Source organism: Felis catus, chromosome A3 (assembly GCF_018350175.1).
Source record: "Felis catus isolate Fca126 chromosome A3, F.catus_Fca126_mat1.0, whole genome shotgun sequence".
NCBI classification, from domain to species: domain Eukaryota; kingdom Metazoa; phylum Chordata; class Mammalia; order Carnivora; family Felidae; genus Felis; species Felis catus.
The window spans coordinates 102,303,118-102,329,076 of NC_058370.1; the positions used below are offsets into that span (position 1 = coordinate 102,303,118).

The 25,959-nt window shown below is 44.0% G+C and overlaps 1 protein-coding gene across 15 annotated transcripts in view; it reads right to left on the reverse strand.

The window, feature by feature from the left end:
- Positions 1 to 25,959, reverse strand: part of IL36G (interleukin 36 gamma) — a 185,476-nt gene that overhangs the window by 12,902 nt on the left and 146,615 nt on the right. For 8 of the 15 annotated variants that reach the window (XM_045054562.1, XM_045054556.1, XM_045054563.1 and 5 more), the window contains 4 exons: positions 16,385 to 16,489; positions 15,636 to 15,775; positions 1,979 to 2,066; positions 1,315 to 1,422 (listed from right to left, as the gene is read on the reverse strand). In XM_045054562.1, the coding sequence (XP_044910497.1) occupies positions 1,315 to 1,422; positions 1,979 to 2,066; positions 15,636 to 15,775; positions 16,385 to 16,489 (441 nt within the window). Of the gene's footprint in view, positions 1 to 1,314; positions 1,423 to 1,978; positions 2,067 to 9,195; positions 12,751 to 15,635; positions 15,776 to 16,384; positions 16,490 to 16,943; positions 17,012 to 17,431; positions 17,573 to 17,631; positions 20,025 to 25,959 lie in introns of those variants that run through there. The other 7 variants (XM_045054558.1, XM_045054559.1, XM_045054560.1 and 4 more) reach the window with 4 other exon arrangements.

Below are 25,959 nucleotides of genomic sequence, written 5' to 3' on the forward strand. Positions count from 1 at the left end.
ATATTTTGCACACAGACTCATCAGTCTTTGCTGTTGGACTGGACAGAGATTGAATCACGGATGTCTCTTGCATTTCTCGCTGGAGGAAACAGGTAGTGGTAGTGCCACTAATGGAGATAGGGAAGACTGGGCTGATCAGCAGTTTTGAGAGGTCAGGTCCATAGTTCTGCTTGGGATAGATGAAGTTAGAGATGTTTGAGAGGATATCAAGAGGACATGGGTAAATTTTTCAGAGGGTCTTCTGGTTGGAAGCATAAATGCCAGAGTGATAGAGCCATTGGATCCATAAATCCAAGAGACCAGCTCCCAATCCCTTCAGTGGGGTTGCATAATGATTGCAGACTGAGATCTGAGGACCTCCAGTATTTGTAGATTGTACAGAAAAAGTCAAGTCAGAAAGGAGAATGCCAAAGAGAAGCCAGTGAACCACAAGGGAATGTTCCTACAGAAGGAGAAGATGGAGGGTGGTCAAGAAAGAAAGAATTACCAATTACGCTGACTGCAGCTGAGGAACCAAATAATGTGAGGACAGAGAGTGTATCTGGTGACCTTGGGAAGAGGAACTTGAGAGAACAGTTCGGAAGTCATGTTGTTTGATGCAAACATGAGCAGAAGGTGAAGTAGAGACAAGTTATGTAGCCAGCTCTTCCATGAAGTTTGGCTATGACTGTTACATAGAATTGTATTGAGACTAGCATATGGGAAAAAAAGAGTGGAAGTAGGAATGGAATGTGGGGATCAAGAGAAGGTGGAATTTCTATTAAACTTAGCAATATTATATTAGAGCACATATACCAGTGATGGAAAGGATCCAGTAGATAGACAAAGGTGGAATATACAGGGAAGAGAAGAATTAAATCAAACATTGAAGTCCTAGAAGAGGGAAAGAAGCTGAGATAGATTGACTTTTGATGGGAGGAAGGAATATCCCCAATATTAGAAGAGAGGACACCGAATTAGGAAAGTGTATAGTGGAAAGATGATCAAGTTTGATTCTGAGGACATAGGTAGCAATGGTTGAAATTTAAAGGAGAAAAACTCCAAAAGGTCAAATACTGTTTGAGTGGACAATCCCTCCTTATCTGAAGACATTTTCTCTTGGTAAGAAGGGCTGCCAACCCCTCATCCCCTCATTTCTAGGTGCAGGGTTTCCTCTGTGGAAGGGAACCATCTTGTCCTTGCTTGCCCTTCCTGTGGACATTGGTCCCAGAAGCAGGACAGGCCGAAGGCATGTAAGCTCATGCAAGCTCAGCCCCATCTCCAGTGGAACTGGTGCCCCTTTAAGAAGAAAAAGTGGCTTTGATTGTCACTCACCAGGACTGACATTGTTGTTAAAAGGAGTTGTTATTAAAGAATTTCCATTCAGGACCCACACCATCTGTAGAGAATCATGAACACCAAAGATTCTGGAATAGTCTACCGCTGCCAGAAGACAGAAAAGCACAAAACACATATAAGGTTATTATAAACTTCAGGACTCTAGCTGCATCCTGGTCATAATGACTTCTGAATCCTTAGGGGTAGGCTCACTGCTCGGAGAAAGAGTGGCTATAAGGAGAAAGGGAGGGGAAATAAGCCAGGAGCTGGTTTGTGGATCAAAGAATCTGTAAGACTCTACCTGCATTTATACTCCCCAAGAGATTTTCAAGGTTTGTCTTTTTTTCTAGGGATATCAGTGACTTGTCTGTTTCTAATTTATACTCTCTGGGTAGTAACAAAGCCAGAAATATTTAAATTTGTCATCAGTTTCTTGTTTTTTTTCTTTATGCTCTTTAACAAAGTAAATAAATGCCAAATATACATAATAAGAAAAGATCTAAATGCTCTGAGATTTTCAAATGCACGTTTTATGATCTGAGTATATTAGCAAGAGCAAGTGCATCTGTAGCTAAGTAAATGATAGGGGCCCTTGTACTGTATTATCTTTGGTGAGGCAGGATGGAGATATTTCCAAGCTGGTTTGTGATTCACCACTCACCTTGGGGGGTGGCCATGCTGGCTTCAGAGCTTCCTGTGAAGAAGACAAGGTAAATCAGACGATGGAGAGGAGGTTGCCAGCAGCAGGTCTTGTGGAAAAGGGAAGAAGAAAACATGTCATCCAGTTCTCTCCCCTTCCCAACCCCAGAATTTTGTGTAAAAAATCTTCTAAGAAAGCTGCCTCCAAGCTCCTGTCCCAGATGCACATCTGAGACTAAGGAGGGGGTTTTCCAAGGCCAGAAAACCCCAAATGGAAACTCCCATCTCTATCATGACTGGTAGTCCTGGTTCTTCAGACTACAGTGGCCTTGGGATGCCCTCCATCCATCACATCTGTGATTGTTAGGAGGTTCCAGAGCACCACCTCAGGCACTGTTCAGTGCACCAAGTCTCTGGATTTAAAGGAAGGGAGAGGAGAGTGTGCATCTATCTCCATTCTAGCCTCCCACATATCTAGTGAGTCACCACTTACCCTGTCTTCAAGTCACTTATCCTGGCTACTAAATAACTGTCAGAAAATCAGCCTCTCTGACCCCCATCTTCCCCCATTCTTCATCCAAAGAGGCATCCCTAAGGATCTTGCACACGGACATCCACAAGTTCCATTAGGCATTTTGATTGGCAGGAGTCATCTGTCCCTGGGCTTCTGGTTAGGGCACCAGGACAGTTCCCTAAGAAGGCCACAAGCTCCCCCACAGTGAGAGCCAGTTGTTCATATCCCTCCCTGCCTCAGGATCCTCAGTGCCCGATTCAATAGTTATCCATGGACAGGAAGTAAGCAAATCATCACCTGTACTCTTGGAAGTAGCCCTAGCTCCTCCAGTATCCTGTGCCTTCCACCAAGGTCCCCCAAGGCTCCCCAAGGACAGCAGTGAAAGAAGTCCATCATGGACTCTAGATCACTGCCCTAGATTAGTGGGGAGGGGAATCTACCTACCAGATGCTCCAGTACTCTGAGCTAGTAGATGCACATTAGGTCTTCCCCAAAGGAAAGCTTAGACACATGGCTTCTGAGCTCAAATTACCTTTGTCCAAGAGATGCTTTTTCCCCTGGATCCAAAGTAAAGGTTCTAGCTGCATCCAAGGGCTCTGGAAAGCTGTCTAGGACTCCCCAGAAGCAAGAGGAAGATCAAAGATCAGCAGGTTTCATGGCTTCAGACTACACCTGTAATCTGTTATTATGGACTATGGCTTCTTCCAGACTTAGGTGCTCTGACTGAATCCAACAGGTTCCAAGCTTTTTATACACACAGGGAAGGAAGGAGGTTCTACCTCACTTGGGTTGGGACTGCCTGACGATGAATATTTTCTGGTTCCTGGTGCAGAGATTCAGTGAGTCTTTATGTAAATGTCAACCAAGTATGACTGTGACTTGCCCATTCACCCTGAAAAAGTAGGGCATGCTAAGTAAGCTCTTAAGAGCAACAACCAGGAAATATAGTCATCAACACTGAGTTTGAGGGAAGAAACATTATGGGACTGCCCCAGGGCTGATGACTGGATTCTTTTGCCACAAAATGACACACTGGAATGTTATTCCTAGGAGTGGAAGCCCCCAGTAGGTTCAAGGTAGGAAGTAGACTAAGGAAGGAATAGGTCCCCTAAGACCTGTGTAGCTTGCAACTACTCCTGGTTCACAATCACCATATTCTCTACCAATCTCAGACCAGGTAAAAACACCCCAGTGTATGCTTCTCTAGCTTTTCAGAGCCTGTATGCATGCTGCTTCTCCACTCAAGGGAGCCTCCCCTGGGCAAGGCCAGCTCCTGGGCACCCTGCCCATCATGGACTACAGGTCACTGACCTAGATTAGTGGGGCAGGGAGTATGCCTCCCAGATGCTCCAGTGCTCTAATCTAGAAAACACACATTAGGAACACACGTTAGGTTTTCCCTGAAGGAAAGCTTAGACAATGCTGTAGATACCCTGCCCCAATCCCTTCAGCCCAACTGAGTTCACCATCACTGTGGCAGTTTCTAGCACCTGTCTGCTTCACACCTCAAGGGTATTCATTTCAATAGCAACCTCAACCAATGGGGGAAGGGACTGGTGGGTTAATATCTTAGCCTCCCTAGCTTCTGAAACAATGCTAGGGTTTCTCAGGGAGAAACCAGACTAAGACAGTAGTTTAGTATTCAAGAGCCAGAGACTCGTATTCAAAAGATGTATGTTCACAATTAGGCTTTGCAACTTTTGGACTTGTGTCCTTGGCACAATCCTTTCACATCTCTGATCCCAAGATGACTGTTATATGAATGCATTGTACCTTGCTGGATTATTGTGTTGGTTAAAGAAGAGTATGCAAAGTCCCCAGTACATGACACCTTCCTGTAGCAACTGGCCTATTGAGTCTCCTATGTCTGTCACTAGACCCCAGATCAGCCTATTTGTCTCTAGCAGCCTTTTTGCTTTGACTACCAGTAGATCATCCTAGCTCTTGACATTTGTGCTACCTTATCAGCCTACCTAACACATAAAGACACTCTCAAGTTCACACTATATAGTCTTCCAAGGGATTCTCACTGCACAGTGGGATATAAAGGTCGTTATGATCTTGTCCTGAGTAGCTCCATAGCCATTCCCTCAAGAGTGTGGAATCATGAAGCACTCATACTCAAATGTGCAGTAGGTATGTCTGAGTCAAAACTAGGATTCAAAATCGATCTGTGGCTATGAAGAGGAGTTTCCCCAGGTATCCATTAGCATGAGTTGATTTCCATGCTCGAAGAAGAAAGTCCAGAGCCTATGACATCACCCCCATGCTCCTTATATAGGACTGGACCCACTTGGAAATCTTGAGGAGAGGATCTCAATGTCCTGCCATAAGGTACAAAGAAGCAAACATTCGGGACACATTGATATGGATGCTGCATATACTAATGCAAATTCATTCAGGACCACAGCTAATAAGATGTGGAGCCTTTCAGATTCATTATTTCATCCTATAAATACATGGAGCTCCGTGTAGCCTAGGCACTTAGTCCACAGTGCCATTAGTTGAGGTGATGGGGGCTTTGGTGACACCAGATAACACAAGACCTCAACTTATGTCTCCCTAGAATGGAGGTGCATCCTTTACCACCGAGGTGGTGGGTGATCCTGAGAAGGGCCCCTGGGTCAAAATATGTGAAGGAAACCTCTTTCTCTGTAAAAAAAAAAAAAAGAACTCCATATGAATAAAATCTAGAGATATAGCCTTTCTTCTCTCTTCAAGTAGCCCGAACTGGATCTGAATTAGGATTTCATTCCCTTGTCCATCCATATCTATCCTTCACTAGTCAGGTCATGGTCTAACATAGTCCCCTCGGTTCTATAAATCTCTCCCAATTTATATAGCACAATTCCTATCACTCAGTTTGACTATTGTTCACATATTGCCAAGTTATTAAATGAAAGAGTCCTTGATCTATACATCCTTGATGTTCAAAGTATGATCTGTGGACCAGCAGCACTGGCATCATCTGGCAGCTTGTCAGAAATGCAGAATCTCAGGCTTTATCCCAGACATATAGAATCAGGATCTGAAATAAAGGAGCCTTAAAGACACGATATGTTCTGTGCTGCTATAGCATGCACCCATGCCATACTCTAGTCACACCAGCATGAGAGAGAGAGAGAGAGAGAGAGAGAGATCAGGACTCAGGGGCTGCCTAGGACTAGGCAAGCAAACCAGATCTAGATTCACCCAATCTCTGGAACCCATGAAGTAGATGGTCTTGGCACTGAACAAAGTAGGTGAAGGAAAGATATAAAGAAAAGAAGTAATTCCTGGAAGGCTGTGGCCATGAACATGCCCTCCTGAGGATTTTCACTTTGAGTGCTCACAGTTTGATTGAGCCAGGAACTCTCAAACTGCATTTGGTTTAATGTAGGCCAAATGCTTTCCACCAGAAACAAAAAGAGAAAACCCATCTAGAGGAGGGCAGAGCCACTTAAATAATTTTACAAAGGCAACAAGCCACAAAGAGTTGAAGATCACCAGGCATATAAGTAAACAAGATCACAAGAACAAGAACCAAAAAAATAGACAAAGCAAGATAGTAGAAACATACACAGACATCTGGTTTTATAATTATTATACACAGAGCTTAAAACAACTATCCTAACCATATTTAAGAAGCAAATGACAAACATGGATGTTTTCCTAGAGTAGCAAACTATGAAAAGTGTCAGATTTGGAAGCATTAAACAGCATCTCTAGAACAATATAATACAACAAATAAAATTAAAATAAACCAAAATTTGTATTTGGCAACAGACAACACATAGCAGAGGAGAGAATTAGAGAGTAAAGCAAGCTGATGGTATAGGAATTTCTAGCACTCTTTGCCTCTCAGAAACATCAATTTGAACAATTATCCATACACAAAAATACCTTCACAAGAGTTAAGAATTTCAGGTGAGGGATGACAGCATCTGGGTGGAGCACAGAAATAAGAAAAGATACATTGAAAAAAGGGTAGGAAATATAATTTCATATTACTGCCATCACCCATCCCCCAAGCCAGAGTATCCCAGCATGGAGAGAGACATCCAGTTCACAGGAGAAGAGTGAAGTAAGGAACTGACTTCACAGCAGACTCCACCACCAGCCCACACCAGCACCAGACTGACTTCTGTGGCCTGAGGCTCTTGGCCTACTCTGGTACCAGGCCAAGTTACCATGCCCCAGATTTCTGGTGGGCTCCAACAAACCCAGGCTACCTGTCCACTCCAGCACTGGAAAGACCCCCCACAAACCCAGGCTCCAGGCAACTTCCTGCAAATCCAGACTCCTGGCCCTCCCTAGTATCAGGCTCACTCTCATGGACCCAGGCTACCAGCCTGCCTCAGCACCCAGGCCAGCCTTCACAGACCTAGACCCCAAATAAGTTCCCATGGAAGGAGGGTCCTGGCCTGCCCCTGTGCCACGCTGCTACCATTGGCCAAGGTCCAGGCAGTCTCCTGTGGATCCAGGCCACCTGTTCACCCTAGCACCAGGCCAGCCCCATTGCCTCAGGCTTTAGACAGGCTCCCCCCCATAAACCTACGCTCCACATGGGCTCCCATGGATGCAAGATCCCAGCCCACTCCAGCACCAGGTTGGTCCCTAGAGCTCCAGTCTCCAGACATTTCCCTGGGCCCTAGCCTCCAAGCCAGCCCCCATGGGTTCGAGTGGTCCTTCATGGCCCCTGCAGCTACAGGCTACAGGCTGATTCCCATGGCTCAAGGCTCAGGCTTGCCCAACTGCTAGGGTGGCCTCCATGTCTCAGCTTCCAGGCCAGCTCCTATGGACCCAGACACCAGGCCCATCCACACAGACCCGGGTCCCAGGCCCACCACCACAGACAGGCACTGGGCCTGTCCCAGTGAACCCAGACACCAGACCGGCCCCTATGGACCCAAGCACCAGGTCTGCCCACCTGCTGATCCAGGCACCAGACCTGCCTGTCTGAGGACTTCAGAACAAGCCCACGCAGAATCTTTGGACAAGCTGCCTGGTATAGGGCTTTCCCTTCCAAAGCCAGCCTGCCAAGACCGAAAGAAGTGCCTACTTCCTTAAATGCACAGACACCAATAAAGGCCACAAGGATCACAAATAGTCAAGGAAACATGATATCGCCAAGGAAAGTTAATATAGTTCCAATGACTGACCCTAAAGAAATGGAGAAAAATGGTCTGACAAAGAACTCTGAATAACCCTCTTAAAGAAATTCAGTGAACTGCAAGAACACACAAGTAGACGACAAAACAAAATACAAAATGTCCCCAAACAACGAAACAAAAAAACAATGTCCCAAAAGGACAATACACATAGATTCTTGGGCTGTGGTCAATGCCTGCTCACTGATCAGAAGACTAAAAGATAAAGAGATATGGAGTAAAGACATGTGGATGGACATATGGGAATGCACACAAAATGCGAAGATGTTTGTATTTTTTTGTTAATGTCCACCAGAAGGCATCAACCACAGAAGAGTCACTGGCTACCCAAGCAAATAAAATCACTCTGCTAGTTGACCTTAGCCAGGCTTTGTCTTCAGCTGCCCTGTGGGCATGTGAACAGTGGGAGTGCATTCTATTCCCTAAGGTCATTAGTAAAATATTGATTCTTCAGCCCTGCTCTAAACCTACTAAGTAGGAATTATGCAGGGAATAGGTTTTAATTTACTGGGTCCAGAGTGAGCCCAAACACCTGAGCTTGTAGTTCAGACCCCAGATGATTCTGATATTACTTCAAGTTTGAGAAATATAGATACACAATATATTTCAGCACTTACACCATTACATAACAATGTTTAGGTGGCCAGGAATGTTCCACCCTGGGTGGGTCATCTGCTGACACCCTGCTAGACAGCCCCAATGATGGGAACAAGGGGGATCATACTTTATTCTGCTGTCTTGCTTTGGGTAATTGTTGCTAATTTCTCAAAGAGTGCTTCATAACACCCCAACACCAGGAGATGGAAATTGAAATCAAGAGTATCACATTTCCAAACCTACTACGAATGGCCACTGCAAGTCACTTCCACTCCATGTATCTCCCCCGGCATTCCTTACCCCTAAAAAGAAAAGGCTGAAGGAAAATGATATCATTCAGAGAAGTTATCCAAATTCTGAAAAAGGCGAAAGGATTATTGTGTGCCTTTCCAATGTCATACCAGAGCACTGTCTAACAGGACCACCCAAAGTTTATCTAACTCTCTATAAATATATTTTGTTTGACTTACTACTTCTATTAACTTTAGCAAATAGATAAAGAGCACATGATTTTTGTATAGTAGGGATGCAAATGCCACCTGCCTGGTAAAAAAGATAATGTCTCAGGCACCTGGGTGGCTCAGTCAGTTGAGCATCCGTTTTTGGCTCAGGTTATGATCTCTCAGTTCGTGGGTTCAAACCCTGCGTCAGGCTCTGTGCTGAGAGCTCAGAGCCTGGAGCCTGCTTCAGATTCTGTGTCTCCCTCTCTCTCTCTGCTCTTCTCCCACTTGTGCTCACTCTCTCTCTCTCATAATTAAATAAAATCTTTTTTTAAAAAAAGAAAAGATAATGTCTAAAGTTGGTAATTCAAGAAATAGGAGTAAAACATATACCTAGACACATGGAGGAAAAAGAGCTGAAAAAGACTTAGCAGTTGCCTCATGGAAATATGATCGGGGCAGGATATTGCTTTCAATCATAGACATGTATTGCTTTGGTAAGAATCTTCTTTTAAACAACTCTTTAAAGGCTGAGAAATAAAAAGTAATGTTTTATTGACATGAGGATTATTAATTACAGCCACTGTTCTCAGTGTCCCGGGGACAGCATCTTTAGTCCCTGTGCCCAATCATTTGTGAGTTCAGGGACAGTATCTTCAAGTCCAGCTTCAGGAAGTGGTCTTTGCCCTTCAGCCATCCTGGTGCCGGAAGATACAAGCCCCAAAGCAGCTCAGCAGAAAAACATCCCACTCAACTGTTTTCACTGCGATTGTGATTTTGGTGGCAAGGTTCTAAATTCCTTCCTGGAATCCAAAATCCCCTCTCTCAGTGTAATCTCTTAGATTACACCTTCTCAGGAGCTTCCCAGTGTAATCTGAAACCAGTCCTCATATGGGTAGGTCAGGATTGAGACCAAAGAAAGAAATAATTCACCCCAGATCTGTAGGTGGCAAGTTTAATAAGCAAGGGAATTTATATATGATGCTTGTTTGGGGGCAGCTGTAAGATCAATACATTTCCATACCCACCCACTAGAATATTAAAAATTTATATAGAAGCTTTAACTGGGTTCAGCCACAGGTACCGTCCAGATGTCTCAACATCACATCACTACACTGCCTCAAGGCTATGTCCTTGGGGCAGCTTCTGGGAGCTAGGAAGGCACCCAGAGCACACATTGCAAGGACAGGAGAGGGGGTGAGGAGCCTCCAGCTGTCAGGGTCCAGCTCATGGATCAGCTGGTGGTCACATCCTCTCAATGACCTCCCCCAACACAGGGCATCAAGCCCTTCATACCAAAGATGCAAAAGAACCAAATCCTTCAGTGAGTGTTGGCCTGGAGCTCACGGAACCCAGATGCAAGAGCATTGGATATTCAGATGTGTGAAAAACAGGTGTTCACCTGAAAATGAGGACGTTGCTACTCATAGGGTCCTTTCTATGATTTCATATGCTGTGGTCTTTCACAAACGTGATGGCTAAGCGGGGTGGGGGGGGGGGGGTCTCTGGAGGTCTGCTCTCCAGGCTCCACAAGCTAGAGATTACTATGTTTTCATTTTGATTACACTCTAAATATGTTATCAGAACCTCTTTTGGACCATCAGGATAACCAGTTACATGACACCAGGACTCATATTTGAGCTTTTGTTTGAGCTCAAATCTGTGCTAAGTGACAATCCAAAGTGTCACAGCACCTGCATGCAGTTTTCGTGGTAAAGAGATGGGACAATGGAATCACCACACAGCCTGTAGGAGGATGGAGGTGCTGTCACACTCAGACCATAATCACGTCACAAGCAAATGTGTTATTGGATCCCAACTGGCAGATGTAACAACTGACAGTGTAACAATGTAAATGGTCAGATATAAGAAGCTATCACCATTTATGAGCAGTGAGTATAGTAGTAAATATTCAATAACCAATTCTCCTATTTAATATCCCAGAACTAATTACCTCAGTGTCCATTTTAATGCTGTTTTTTAATAAAACTGCAATGCTAAAACTGTATTTAATTGAGGAAGAAAACTTCGAAGAATCAAGAGACGTTGCATTAAATCGGGGCTTACTGATTGTTTACTGGCCTGCTTAGTAGAGTATGTGGTCTGATTGTCCAAAAGTAGGAAGAAAAAAAAAAAAAAAGTAAGTGACTGGGGCTATTTTGGAAATTGTATAGAACTTCCTGTGTCTGTAGTATCAGAGTCAAAATAAGAAATCTGTTATATACAGAACCAGATGTAGCTACATCTTTCTACAATTATACCCACAGTGATTTAATTTCATCAGAATACATCATCTGAAGCATGACCGGTGGGAAAGCTAGGCTCTCTGTTCCAAGAAAAGGCACCTTTGATGAAGTTTTGGGGTGATGGTGGGGTTCGTGGGGTTCGTAGCTGACGGCCAAGAAAGAATTCTTGAAGACGTCTTTGGTGCAAAAAGGTGATATTAAAGCAGGCGGACAGGACCTGTGGGCAGGAAGAGCTGCACTGTGGTTGTGAACAGTTACTGGTTATACACAATGGCACTGGGGGAGGTAAAGACAAAAGGAAGGCCTCCAGAGGGACTTTGATATGCTAAAGAGGACTCCTAAGATACCTGAGGCCTTGCTATTATCAAGCTAAGGTTGGTTTTCCTCTAGTAAGGCATTAACATTAGGACGGTAGGGGGTTCCTGGAGAACCTTGGTACACTGTATTTGCCTCAAGCATTTGTCAATGGGCCGCAGGTTATACGGGCACTTAATTTTACCTGCCATTTCCTTCTTGCCTTTGTTCCCTATATCACTATGGAAGGGTGACGTTGGGGCTCCAGCAAACTGATTCTACAGGTTTCTGGAGATTAGGCTATTTGATAAGATTGACTTTTTCTTGAAATTTACTAAGATATTTGCGAACTGAGGGAGACTCTGGTCCTGCATGACTGTGATCTCTATCAGTTAGCTACTTGTTTATTTCCTCTCCTTTGTCCCTGGGCAGCCAGCAGTGCCTGAGGAATGTCCCACATAGGCCACCTGGGGGAGTGGGGGCAGTGTGCTAGCTTGTAGTTTGCCCTGCCTGAGGCTCTGTCATCACCTTTACTGTTATTTTTAAAGAGATCTTGTGGATGCCTAAAAGGAAAAGTCTAGAAGAGGCAAAGAAATCAAGGCTGTGAGACTGTACAGAAAATAGTCATATAGTAGTGTTCTTTTACATGCATTATCTCCACCCTGGACTGTCACCACTGATAGGGGTCCTTCTTTCCCCAGTGAAACCCCAGTGAGCTATCCTCATTCAATTACTCTCTCTAATTTCAGTTTACTACGTTTTCTACTTCATTTTACAGCTTAGTTTTAGCTTTTCTGTTGTGTAAACACATGAAGTTTATATTTGGCTTTATGTTTACATATTAGAATTAGGAAAAAAATAGTTTAACTATTGTTAAGAATTATTTACCTTTAAACATTCCTTAACCCTTAAAAGGATACATTATGCAACGTGAAATATACTGGCAACATACAAAGCATATGGAAAATGTAATCTAAATAGGAAAGAAAACAAAGCGAATCAGTTCCACACTAGTCACCAGATCATGAGCTCTGACGCTTCTCTGTATCCACCCACAGAGAAGGCACTAATGGCTTGGGGTCCAGACACCCTCGTACAGATGGCTGTGGGATGGACACCTTCAGCTTGAGAGGAGAACTTTACATGACCCCTTCCCCCGTGTCTGAGCTCACATTCTATGCCTCGGCTGCCCTGAAGTCATTCACAAAGCGTGATGATAACAAGGTCCTGCCCACCTCTCAGCACTGACGTGAAATGACACGGAGAGAATATAAATGAAAGCATGCTGGGAACTAGGAAATTTAACAAAGACCTCTGACCAAGCTGCCCCCTCCAGGCTGAGGTCAAGCATTGATACTCAAATTGAAGTTAACATTGTTCTTTCCCCCCAGGTCTGAAGTGAGGAAGAGGGGATGGCGGATCTCAGAGGAGGCGATGAACCAGCCAGGGAACGCCACGGACTCGAAGGTGGAGGTCCTGCCATCTTTCGAGTGGTAGAAGAGGAAGGGCTCCACGGGCGCGACTTCGTTGTACAGATCCAGTATCTCCTCCTCCTGAAACGTGACAGAGAACGCCCAGCAGGAGAAGCAGAGGCTGTTAGCGGTTCAGAGTTACTTGTGCACAATCAATAAATGTTCCGAAGTTAGAGAAAGCCTTATCCCTCTGTTAAAACACATTTCAAAGGAGCAGCAGAGTGAGCATGGAATCTCACCTTCTCGGTCCCTTTCCTCAAATCCAGAGATGGAGTAGGAATGGCACAAAGAAAGGTTAATGAACAAGTGGGCACACTCCAACGATGCATTGGAACTCATCTCACACAAGAGGCTGATGGGGGGAAAAGAAGGAGCTGCAGATCTGCAGCAATAAACCAAGGACCTCCCCTACCAAAGCCGCAACAGTTGAGGGCCGCCACCTTGCAAAACCAGTCTTCTAACAAAAGTTCCAGTATCAGCCTCTGACCAGCTGCCAACACTCGAGGAACGGCAGTGCCACAAAAAAGACACAAGAGGGTCTAACAAACCAAAGGATTTGCATTTAAATAAACAAACCAAGTAAATAGAGCAATCAGAAAATGCTTTCTATATCATATGTAGAAGTACATTTTGTGTATTTATATACTGTGCATTGAAGTATTTTTAACAAAATTATGCACACACAAGATCTCCAGAGAGACACTACACAGGGATGGTCCATAATTTGTCCACATTTGGACCTCCTCCCTATCTCATTACCATCTGAACTTAGAATATCCATCAATCATATAATTATTGCTAGACTTGTTCATCACTGTACATCCCAACACACAGAAATTCAATAGAGATGTGTTGGCTGTTTAATAAATAAAAAGGCACTTGCTCATTTCAAACTCTGACACCACCTCCTCCATCCTCCTTTTCAACCTCCCGCCTGGGAAGGACTGGGCGGCAAGTCCCCAGCTGCCCTCCCCAGCTTACTGCTGTTCCTCTTCCGGCCATTCATGTTTGCGTTCTCTCCCTCATTTCCATTAGCATATTCGCTGCCATTCTACCATCTCAAACAATGATCTCGCTTGCCCACCACCTTTCCCAACTCCCCCTTTGCAGAAAACTCTCTGTAACAGTTGTCTATATAGGCTGTCTCTAGGTTCTCTCCTCCTGTCCCACTCTTAAACCCCTCGGTCTGGGCGTTCACCTCCAGCACTGCAGCAACACTGCTGGCACCAGGGTCCCTAAGGACCCACATGTGGCAGAATGAAACGGTCAATTCTCAATCCATCGAAAACCACAGTAGACAAAATCGCAATAGAAGGGTGGCTTAGCAGACAGGACATAGGTGAAAATGTAATTCTCAGTCCTCTTTCATCACACCCAGCATTCACTGTCAGCAAGTCCTCTTGCCTCAATTTAAATAAAATATTTTCAGAGTCTGACTGGCTTCTGCCTACCTCCACTGCTACCCACTTGTCCACGTCCATCAAATCTCCCCTAGATCACCTCGAAGTCCCCCCACAGGACTTCGCCCCCCCCCCACAGTCTGCTTTCAACTGGCAGCCAAAATAATTCTTTTCAAACCTATGTTCATGCATGGGACTCTTCTACTCAAAACATTCTAATAATGCCCCATCTTACTCAGATGGAAAGGCAAAGTCCTTACAAATGTCGGCAAGGCCCTTTGTGTCCTGCCTTTTTATCTCTCTGAACTCCTCCCCACTTAGTTCACTCCTGTCACACTGTTCTCTCCGCTAATTCTTGAACTTGCTCCCACTCACACCTGTTGGCTAACTCTCTTCTTGCCTTCTACTGTCTGCTAAGATCTGATGATGCCGACTGCACTATTTTCTACGGCAGCCCAACTCCACCTGGGCTGGCACTGCCAGTCTCTTTAGCCTGTTCTAACTGTGCTTTCCCACAGGACATAACACCCTTAAAGACACCACAGACTTACCCATTACACTTACTGTCTACCACTTCTCTCCTCCTGCTAGAATCCACGCCCTCTGAGGGCAGGGCTCTGTGCCATTCTGGGCACCAATATATCTCAAATGGCCACAATGGTGCTGTGCCACTAAAAACCTACACATTTACTGAGCTAACTGGACTGGATGAAATGAAATTGAGTCGAACTAAACTGAAGTTTAAGGAACAAGAGGAAAGATTGAAATCTCAGAAAACTGAATAGGAGAATGAGGAAGCAGACAGGACAAACTTAAAATGTAATCATGACCTGGAAGATTAAACCAAGATATTCTCCCAGGGTGCAACAAGAAAAAAACAAAACAGTGAAAGGATAGAAAGTATGGAAAATAAGATGAGATACTGAAGAGAGATCTAGATGTTCCAATGACTAAGGAATAGGCATTCCAAGAGGAAGGAAAGAGAAGCCAGAATGAAGGAGAGAATATACTTGAAACAATGGTAGACAATATCTTAAAATACAAGAAAGACAAAGATCCTCAACTAGTGATGTTCAGGATAACGCAACTGCATGCAGATGACTCAAAAATATCTAGGAATAAATATGTTTAAGAACAGAGAATATTTCTTTTTTTACTTCTAAAACTAGATTATCTACCAAATAAATATCTCATAAAAGAAACTGGCCTTTTGGGGCACCTGGGTGGCTCAGTTGGTTGAACATCCGGTCTGACTCTTGATTTTGGCTTAGGTCATGATCTCATGGCTCATGAGGTGGAGAGCCCCAAGTCAGGCTCCTCACTGCAGCACGGAGCATGCTTGGGATTCTCTCTCCCTCTCTCTCTGCCCTTCCCTGCTCTCTCTGAAAGAAAGAAAGAAAGAAAGAAAGAAAGAAAGAAAGAAAAGAAAGAAAGAAAGAAAGAAAGAAAGAAAGAAGGAAAAAGGAAGGAAGGAAGGAAGGAAGGAAGGAAGGAAGGAAGGAAGGAAGGAAGGAAGGAAGGAAGAAACTGGTATATTTTTTTAATAACATTATTTTTCTTACTCACCTTCAGTTGCAATGTGGGCTGCCCTCCTATGTCCTCACAAGACAGACACATTTCTGGATTCTCTATTCCCATATAAATGGGAATCCCTCTGCCTTGCTCAAGATACTCTGGATACTTGCATGGGACAACAGTGACAGTGACTAAGAAGGACAAAAGGGAAGATAGTGTCAGTTTCCTCTTGAAATCAGGACGAGGCCAGCATCACCCGGGTGGGGCAGGAAGAAACCTTGAGTGCAATCCCTGCTACCCCAGGCCCACCAAAACGCCAGCCACCACATTTGTTCGTTCATTCATTCACTCACACCATGCACCAGTCACTGCCCTAGGAAATGGAGCAAACACGAAGAGCTAAACAGATGGCAGCCCCTGCTGGACCACCTGGAGGTGGGAAACTCCAACCGCAAGCAGCCCCTCTGCTCCTTGAAGACTTCTGTCCACTAGCAAGTTTGGCCTCATGTGATGTCGAAACCTGCCTTCCCATGGTTACCCACCCATTGAGTCCTCTTAGGATACCCAGAAGTCAGGCAGAATAAGATACTTCTCTTCCATGTAACAGGCCATCAGGTCACTGAAAGCAGCTCTCCGGCTTCCCAGGACACCCCTTCCCAGGCAGGTGGGGGAGTCACCCCCCTCCACGTGGACCCTTTTGTAAAGCTGCCTTTGAACACAAGGCCAGTGCCAGCATCCCATGTGTGCTAACATGACGCCTCCCTTGCCTCCGAGGCAGCAGCCACAGGATGACCACTCACCTGGAGTCACACTGTCAGTCCGTGGAACTGTCACAATGGTCTGATCCTGCAGGATCCACACCTGCTGATTCAAGTCAGAGACCTCCCCGGTCTGAGGTTTATTCACTACGGTTCAAATAGAAAAGAATAATGAGGAAACATTCTAATTAGGCCGCTTTACTAGACGCTAGGCCCTTCGGGAAGGAAGGCTCAGGGTTTACACACCAAAACTGGCAGCGATCTCGTGACCCTCAGCCCAGCCCTTCTTTCCAGGAAAGCTACAGGTGGTGGTGAGGAGGGCCAGGGCTGAAGCTGGTCTAAGAGGATAACCTGTCCCACAGTACAGTCAAGGCCCACGTACTCCTTCTGATGCCTACTCTGTGCTTGGCTCGGTGCTGGGTCTGGAGCTAGAGCAGAGAATAAGCACCACTCCCCACCCCGTGGAAGCCCACCATCCAGTGGAAGATGGACAGCACCGGGTGGGAAGGGCCATGCACAAAGAGGGGCAGAGAATGCTGGGGCATCCAGAAGAGACAGGTGTGGGCACAGGCGTGGGTACAGAGCCCCATCTTGACATCACCTGCTGTATAGGGTTCTCCACAGAAAGGGACTCCTCGAATGCATGTCATAATGGGATTGTCTCCACACCTGCGGGGACAGCAATAGGAGACAGAAGGGTCAGGAGACATTCCTAAGACCTTTCCAGGACACTAGTTACTGAGGTCCCCATTCTGGATAGGGAGCTGGCCTGGAAGCCTGGCCTGACACAAAGCCCTAGTCAGAAAATCTGAGCCACCTCCTGAGACAAAACTTCAAGGTGGTGTCAGGGAGGGGGACGTGGCGCAGAGTTTACTCCACCCAAAGATCCAGCCAGTGACAGAATCTCTCCCTAGAAGTCCTGAGCCAGGCGTGACTTTTGACCTTAAAAAGCCACCGCCACCGGATGCCCGCATCCCTCCTCCTTCCTCCCATCGGCAACTGCTTCTGCCTGGGAGCAGGTGGGGGGGGGGGTGGCCCCAGGCCAGGGCATCTCTGCCAAGATCCTAGTAACTCCCGGAAACCACTGACCCCGCGCTGGACTGAGCCCGGCATGGCCGCATCTCTTCCCTGAGCCCTAAAGCACAAAGAAGAGCTGGAGGACTTGCCAGCTATCAGCGGGCAAGGAAGGACCTTTATCGAAAGTGCAGGGGACTGAATCACAGCTCCAATAGCTCCCAAGAGCAGTGACCGAGACTGTCATTTATTTGGGAAGTACGGGGAGGTCCCACCTGGCTGGGTGGGGTGTGGCAATCATGCCAGAAGATCCTGTGAGACTCAGATGAAGAAATCACAGCATCAGCATGAGTGTGACCAGCCTGAGCTCCTTGAGAAGGAGGCACCGAGCCACACCTACGGGGAAATAGAGTTGATGACAGACCCCAGGCTGCTCAGCAAGGGGAGACTGCGGGACTTCCCCGGAGCTCAATTCTCCTGCCTTGTCACTTGGGCTCCACCTGGAATGCCAGGCCCTCCACAAGGCAAGTCCACCTGCTGGGGCAATCAAGCTTGCCCTTTACAGTTCCACTAAGGGAGTCTTGTGATTGCAAAATTAGCTGTGTGCTTTAGGCAGGGTTCCCACATGGCATTCCCACTCATCCAACCATGCCTGAACCACCTCAGGCCACCCCTGAAAGAAAGGTTAAGCTGAAAGCCTTCTATACTCTTTCAGCCCCTCAGAGATGCACCTCATCCCCTTGGGAAGCCACAGGTACTGAGTGGTGCACCCATAACTGATGCAAACCTGGTCTCTGGTGCCCCCAAAATGCAGTGGACCCAGAACTGCCTAAGGACTAAAATGGTTGGCACTGATTTCTCTAACAACAGAGCCCCAGAACCCAACTTCTCTCCCACCCTCTCTGTTCTAGTAATGCAGGACATTTGTAGGTTCTCAACTAATGGTAACAGTTACTATTATTATTTTTTTTTTGTATCATGTTTTTTTATGCCTCCACTCCCACCTCCACACCCCATCTGCTGAGATCAAGCATGAAAACCTTCTGAGGCACAAGGTAACTTGACTGAGGTGAATTTCAAAAGACAGACTGGAATCAACTTCATATTTAACTGCCTAGCTACAGGGAGGTTGGGGGAAGGGCTAAAATAGAACCTTCTAGGCAAGCACTTCCATGAGCCCCTTTTCCCAACCCTGAAAGGAATCTTCTTGCTCAACCTCTCATACTTTTCACCCCCATCTCCCTGTTAGCCTTGGATGAACATGGTCCTTTCCTGTGAAGACATCAATCCCATCATTCTTGGCTTCCAGTTTATCTGTCACCCCAGGAGACAGTGTGAAAATGAATTCAGGCACACTGGTGTTCAAAGCCAGGCTCAGCCAGGGTCACCTCTCTTGGGTCCCCTCTGTCCAATTGAAGAGCCTCTCCATTACGCATCAGTCAACATACCTTTCTTGGGAGGCTCACCATAAAATGGCATCTAAATAGTCCTATCATCTGGCCCCCAAATTCTTTAGGCTTCTGTTTCAATCAGGATCTAGTGTGGAAAGCAGAACCCACACCAGGAATTTCAAACAAAGGGAATTGTTTAGAAAATGTGTCAGAAGGCTAAAGAGTAACAAGGAGGTACTAAGGGATCCCAGATAGTTAATTGCAGGAAAGAAACCAGAGAGAACAAAAAAGCCTAGGAGCTCAAAGGAAGGAACTTGTAGGACGGATGCCCAGACCTCAGGAGGAGACCTTCTGCCAAACTGATGCTCAGACCTCTGAAAAGAGAGTATAATCGGTTGGGTGCATGAACCACAAATGTGGAGAGGAGGCATGAGCCCAAGAGATGCTCAGAGGTCCCAAGCGACACCACCCAGAAAGCTGTATTTTCAGTGATTCAAAAGCCATTGGATCTAGCTTGAATTTTCCATGCCCAGAAGGAGGGTGTAAAAATCTATGTTTTATGATGGCATGTGTCCTCTTTATTCCACTTGATCCTGACCTTTCCCTCACTTCCCAATATTCAGAGAATCCAGTACTTTCCAGAGTTCCCAGCAATCAGTATCCATTCTGAAGTTCCCCGTTTAAACTTTAGTGTGAATGAGTATAAGAGAAATTAGAATAGGAGTGATGGTGATAATAGGGAAGAACTGAACCACTGGGGTACATAATTGAGGAGCAGACAGCCCATCTACTGAAGAAATGGACCAGAACTTTTGTCTTAGGGGGATGGATAATAAAATTACATGTTATCCTAGCTGTATTTGAGAGGACTATCAATATTTATGCTGGTTATAAAAAGTAAAGAATGTGATTCTGCTATGTAAACAAAACCCAGCTTGCCAGGTTCTTTCTATTAATGTTTTGTTGTCACTTACAACAATGAAATATGCACACCATTAAGCGTGGCTTGAATTGAATTCAAGTAAGTACTCGTAAAGCCAAAGATCCTAGACATGGAAATAATTTTATGAGCTCACTAAGTCCAGATTCCAATTTTTAAGCTCTAAGATATTATCATCCACGCTTGTTTGCTAACAAGCCCCACTAGTTTGCTCACTTAACATGCCCATGATCTTTTTTGTATCTTAAATTTCACATATGGTAAAGTTATATGATATTTGTCTTTCTCTAATTTTGCTTAGCACAATATACTCTAGTTCTATCCACGTTGTTGCAAATGGCAATATTTCATTCTTTTTGATTGCTGAGTAATATCCCAGTGTGTGTGTGTGTGTGTGTGTGTGTGTGTGTGTGTGTGTGTATGTCTGTGTATATATATATACACACATACCACATCTTTGTTGTTAACTTTATTTTTTATTTTTTAAAATTTATATCCAAATTAGCATATAGTGAAGCAATGATTTCAGTAGATTCCTTAGTGCCCCTTACCTATTTAGCCCATCCCCCCTCCCACAACCCCTCCAGCAACCCTCTGTTTGTTCTCCATATTTATGAGTCTCTTCTGATTTGTCCCCCGCCCTGTTTTTATATTATTTTTATTTCCCTTCCCTTATGTTCATCTGTTTTAAAGTCCTCATATGAGTGAAGTCATATGACATGTCTTTCTCTGACTAATTTCACTTAGCATAATACCCTCTAGTTCCATCCACGTAGTTGCAAATGGCAAGATTTCATTCTTTTTGATTGCTGAGTAAGACTCCATTGTATATATGTATACTACATCTTCTTTATCCATTCATCCATCGAGAGACATTTGGGCTCTTTCCATACTTTAGCTATTGTTGATAGTGCTGCTATAAACATGGAGGTGCATGTGTCCCTTCGAAACAGCACACCTGTATTCCGTGGATAAATGCCTAGTAGTGCCATTGCTGGGTCGTAGGGTAGTTCTATTTTTAGTTTTTTGAGGACCCTCCATACTGTTTTCCAAAGTGGCTGCACCAGCTTGCATTGCCACCAACAATGCAGAGAGATCCTCTTTCTCCGCATCTTTGCCAACATCTATTGTTGCCTGAGTTGTTAATGTTAGCCATTCTGACAGGTGTAAAGTGGTATCTCATTGTGGTTTTGATTTGTATTTCCCTGATGATGAATGATGTTGAGGATTTTTTCATGTGTCGGTTGGCCATCTGGATGTCTACTTTGGAGAAGTGTCTATTCATATCTTTTGCCCATTTCTTCATTGGATTATTTGGTTTTGGGGTGTTGAGTTTGATAAGTTCTTTGTAGATTTTGGATACTAACCCTTTATCTGATATGTCATTTGCAAATATCTTCTCCCATTCTGTCCGTTTCCTTTTAGCTTTGCTGATTATTTCCTTCACTGTGCAGAAGCTTTTTATTTTGATGAGGTCCCAGTGCTTCATTTTTGTTTTTATTTCCCTTGCCTCCAGAGACATGTTGAGTAAGAAGTTGCTGTGGGCAAGATCAGAGAGGTTTTTGCCTGCTTTCTCCTTGAGGATTTTGATGGCTTCCTGTCTTACATTGAGGTCTTTCATCCATTTTGAGTTTATTTTTGTGTATGGTGTAAGAAAGTGGTCCAGGTTCATTCTTCTGCATGTCGCTGTCCAGTTTTCCCAGCATCACTTGCTGAAGAGACTGCCTTTATTCCATTGGATATTCTTTCCTGCTTTGTCAAAGATTAGTTGGCCATACGTTTGTGGGTCCATTTCTGGGTTCTCTATTCTATTCCACTGATCTGAGTGTCTGTTCTTGTGCCAGTACCATACTGTCTTGATGATTACAGCTTTGTAGTATAGCTTGAAGTCTGGGATTGTGATGCCTCCTGCTTTGGTTTTCTTTTTCAAGATTGCTTTGGCTATTCGGTGTCTTTTCTGGTTCCATACAAATTTTAGGATTATTTGTTCTAGCTCTGTGAAGAATGCTGGTGTTACTTGATAGGGATTGCATTGAATATGTAGATTGCTTTGGGTAGTATCAACATTTTAACAATATTTGTTCTTCCTATCCAGGAGCATGGAATCTTTTTCCATTTCTTTGTGTCTTCTTTAATTTCTTTCATAAGCTTTCTATAGTTTTCAGTGTATAGATTTTTCACCTCTTTGGTTAGATTTATTCCTAGGTATTTTATGGTTTTTGGTGCAACTGTAAATGGGATTGAGTCCTTGATTTCTCTTTCTGTCACTTCATTGTTGGTGTATAGCAATGCAACTGATTTCTGTGCATTGATTTTATATCCTGCAACTTTGCTGAATTCATGAATCAGTTCTAGCAGTTTTTTGGTGGAATCGTTTGGGTTTCCCATATAGAGTATCATGTCATCTGTGAAGAGTGAAAGTTTGACCTCCTCCCACATCTTCTTTATCCATTCATCCATCAATGGGCATTTGGGCTCTTTCCATACTTTGGCTATTGTCAATAGCACTGCTATTGGGTGCATGTGCCCCTTTGAAACAGCACACCTGTATCCTTTGGACAAGTACCTAGGAGTGCAATTGCTGGGTTCTAGGATAGTTATATTTTTAATTTTTTGAGGAACCTCCATACTGTTTTCCAGAGTGGCTGCACCAGCTTGCATTCCCACCAGCAGTGCAAAAGTGTTACTCTTTCTCCACATCCTCGCCAACATCTGTTGTTGCCTGAGTTATTAATGTTAACCATTCTGACAGGTATGAGGTGGTATCTCATTGTGGTTTTGATTTGTATTTCCCTGATGCTGTGTGATGTTCAGCATCTTTTCATGTGTCTGTTAGGCATCTGGATGTCTTCTTTGTAAAAGTGTGTATTCATGTCTTTTACCCATTTCTTTACAGGATTATTTGTTTTTGGTGTGTTGAGTTTGATAAGTTCTTTATAGATTTTGGATACTAACCCTTTATCTGATATGTCATTTGCAAATATCTTCTCCCATTCCAATGGTTTCCTCTTAGTTTTGCTGATTGTCTCCTTCACTGTGCAGAAGCTTTTTATCTTGATGAGGTCCCAATAGTTCATTGCTGCTTTTGTTTCCCTTGCCTCCGGAGACGTGTTGAGTAAGAAGTTGCTGCAGCCAAGGTCAAAGAGATTTCTGCATGCTTTCTCCTCTAGGATTTTGATGTCTCACATTTTGAATTTATTTTTGTATATGGTATAAGAAAGTGGTCCAGTTCTGCATGTTGCTGTCCAGTTATCCCAACACCATTTGCTGAAGAGACTGTCTTTATTCCATTGGCTATTCCTTCCTCCTTTGTCAAAGATTAGTTGGCCATATGTTTGTGGGTTCATTTCTGGGTTCCCTATTCTTTTTTTTTTTTTTTCAAAAACATTTATTTATTTTTGGGACAGAGAGAGACAGTGCATGAACGGGGGAGGGGCAGAGAGAGAGGGAGACACAGAATCGGAAACAGGCTCCAGGCTCTGAGCCATCAGCCCAGAGCCCGACGCGGGGCTCGAACTCCTGGACCGCGAGATCGTGACCTGGTTGAAGTCGGACGCTTAACCGACTGCGCCACCCAGGCGCCTCCTGGGTTCCCTATTCTGTTCCATTGATCTGAGTGTCTGTTTTTGTGCTAGTACCATACTGTCTTGATGATTATAGCTTCGTAATACATCTTGTAATACATCTTGTGATGCCTCCAGTCTTGGTTCTCTTTTTCAGGATTGCTTTGGCTATTCAGGGTCTTTTATGGTTCCATGCAAATTTTAGGATTGTTTGTTCTAGCTCTGTGAAGAATGTTGGTGTTATTTTGATAGGATTGCATTTAATATGTAGATTGCTTTGGGTAGTATAGATATTTTAACAATATTTGTTCTTCCAATCTATGAGCATGAAATCTTTTTCCATTTTTTTGTGTGTCTTCTTCAACTTCTTTCATAAGCTTTCTATAGTTTTCAGTATACAGATTTTTCACCTCTTTGGTTAGGTTTATTCCTAGGTATTTTATGGTTTTTGGTGCAATTGTAAATGGGATCAATTCCTTGATTTCTCTTTCTGCTGCTTCCTTATTGGTGTATAGAAATGCAACCGATTTTTGTGCACTGATTTTATATCCTGCGGCTTTGCTGATCAGTTCTAGCAGTTTTTTGGTGGAATTTAAGATACAAAACAGATGAACAATGGGAAGGGAAGCAAAAATAATATAAAAACAGGGAGGGGAACAAAACATAAGAGACTCTTAAATACAGAAAAAAAACTGAGGGTTGTTGGAGGGGTTTTGGGTGGGGAGGTAGGCTAAATGGGCAAGGGACATTAAGGAGGACACTTGTTGGGATCAGCACCGGGTGTTATATGTAGGGGATGAATCACTGGAATCTACTCCTGAAATCATTATTGCATTATATGCTAAATAACTTGGATGTAAATTTATAAACAAACAAACAAACATGCCCATGATCTTGATAAGTGGAGGGAACATCAATGGACACCATGTAGGGTGAGAGAGCTTGGTCATTCAACGTCACTAGAATCTCTATAATCTGTTCATAGATGCACAATCTCCATAAAAACTTATTCACGTAGCCAAGCTAACATTCACAATGAATAAAGCAGAAGGAACCAAGAAGTGGTAGAAAGTAGAGGTTACCTGGCCCCCACAGTTGACAAATACACAGAATCAAATTAGTAGTAGAACTGGGCTTGGAATCTATAACTCCCAACTCCTCAATGCAGGGCTTCCTGCTGCCATGCTCATCAGTTCCCTTGAGACTCCTGAAAAGACTAGGGCCACTGTAGCTTACATCCCATCAAGGGCTACTAACAAGCAAGCTTGGCAGTCTGGTTTGGGCCCTGCTACTGGAAAAGAACTGGCACTAACCTTGGTCAAACTAATGGGGCAACATGATGTGTACCATGCACCACAGAGAACAGCACAGGCCATTTGTACTTGAGTAGATTTAGGAAAATGGGAAAATGCCAAGGAAATTCCCAGGGCGACCTCTGCAGTACAGCTTTTACCAAACGTGGGTGGGATGATATAGTTGAATTTGCCCAAACCTCTGCTCCTCTAAGCAGCCCAAGCCCATTGTCTAAGACTTACTTCCCTGTGGGCTAATCCATCATCACACCTTCCTGAAGCTGGGTCCTCTGTGAAAACCCAGACTTTATAGGTTGTGGGTCAACAGTTTCCTCTCCTTCGTGTGAAAATGAAAGACAAATTAGCAAAAATTACCTCCACACGCCTCACCAAATAATAAATAGAAATAAATAGAAATATTAAAGGCATCAAGACAAAAGAGCCCAACTCTAAAGGACCAACATCAAGGTATATTTCTCTGAATTTAAAACATCTATTGATCAAATTGTACATTCATGTGCAACCACAAAATAAGAAACAAACACCTAAAGCCTCATCAGGCAGCTTGCGGTAAAACATTGAAGGAAAAGTTTAGGTTAAATGCCTAAAGTTTGAAATTCCTGGACAAAGAGCCAAGTGACAGAGAACTTTTAGCCCAATGATCCACATCACACAAAATGCAACAGTCTTGAAACAAAAGATGGTAAATTGAACATCACCAAAATTTTAGAATTTTGGACAAACCTGACAAAACACATAGGTGAAAGTTAAAAGAAAAAGTATGTGGGAGAAAATATGTGCAATGCATCCAATAAGCTAATACCTTATATTCAAAGTTTTTAAATAGTTCCTACTAACCAATTTTAAAATGCAAGTAATTTTATAGGAAAATAAACTACAGATGTAAAAAGCATTTCACTGAGAAGAAAATATAAATATCCAACAAATAAACGTAATTATAGTTAACCATACTAGTAATTAGCAAAATGAGAATCAAAGCAACAATGAGATTCCATTTCCACCCAACAGGAAGGCACAAATTAAAAAGGTGGTAGGTGGGGCACGAGGGTGGCTCAGAGTTAAGCGTCTGATTGTTGATTTTGGCTCAGGTAATGATCTCATGGTTGGTGGGATCGAGCCTCGCATCAGGCTCTGGACTGACGGCACAGAGCCTGCTTGGAATTCTCTCTCTGTCTCTATCTCTGACTCTTTCCTACTCACACATGTGCACTCTGTCTCTCCTCTCTCTCTCTCTCTCTCTCTCTCTCTCTCTCTCTTTCTCTCTCTTTCAGGAGAAATAAACTTTTTTTTTTTTTTTTTAAAGATGGCAATGGCGGTGAAGAAACAGATTCACTCACTGTATGGATGAATGTGAGAATTAACAGCCTTTTTGGAAGGCAATTTTGCAGGAGCTATG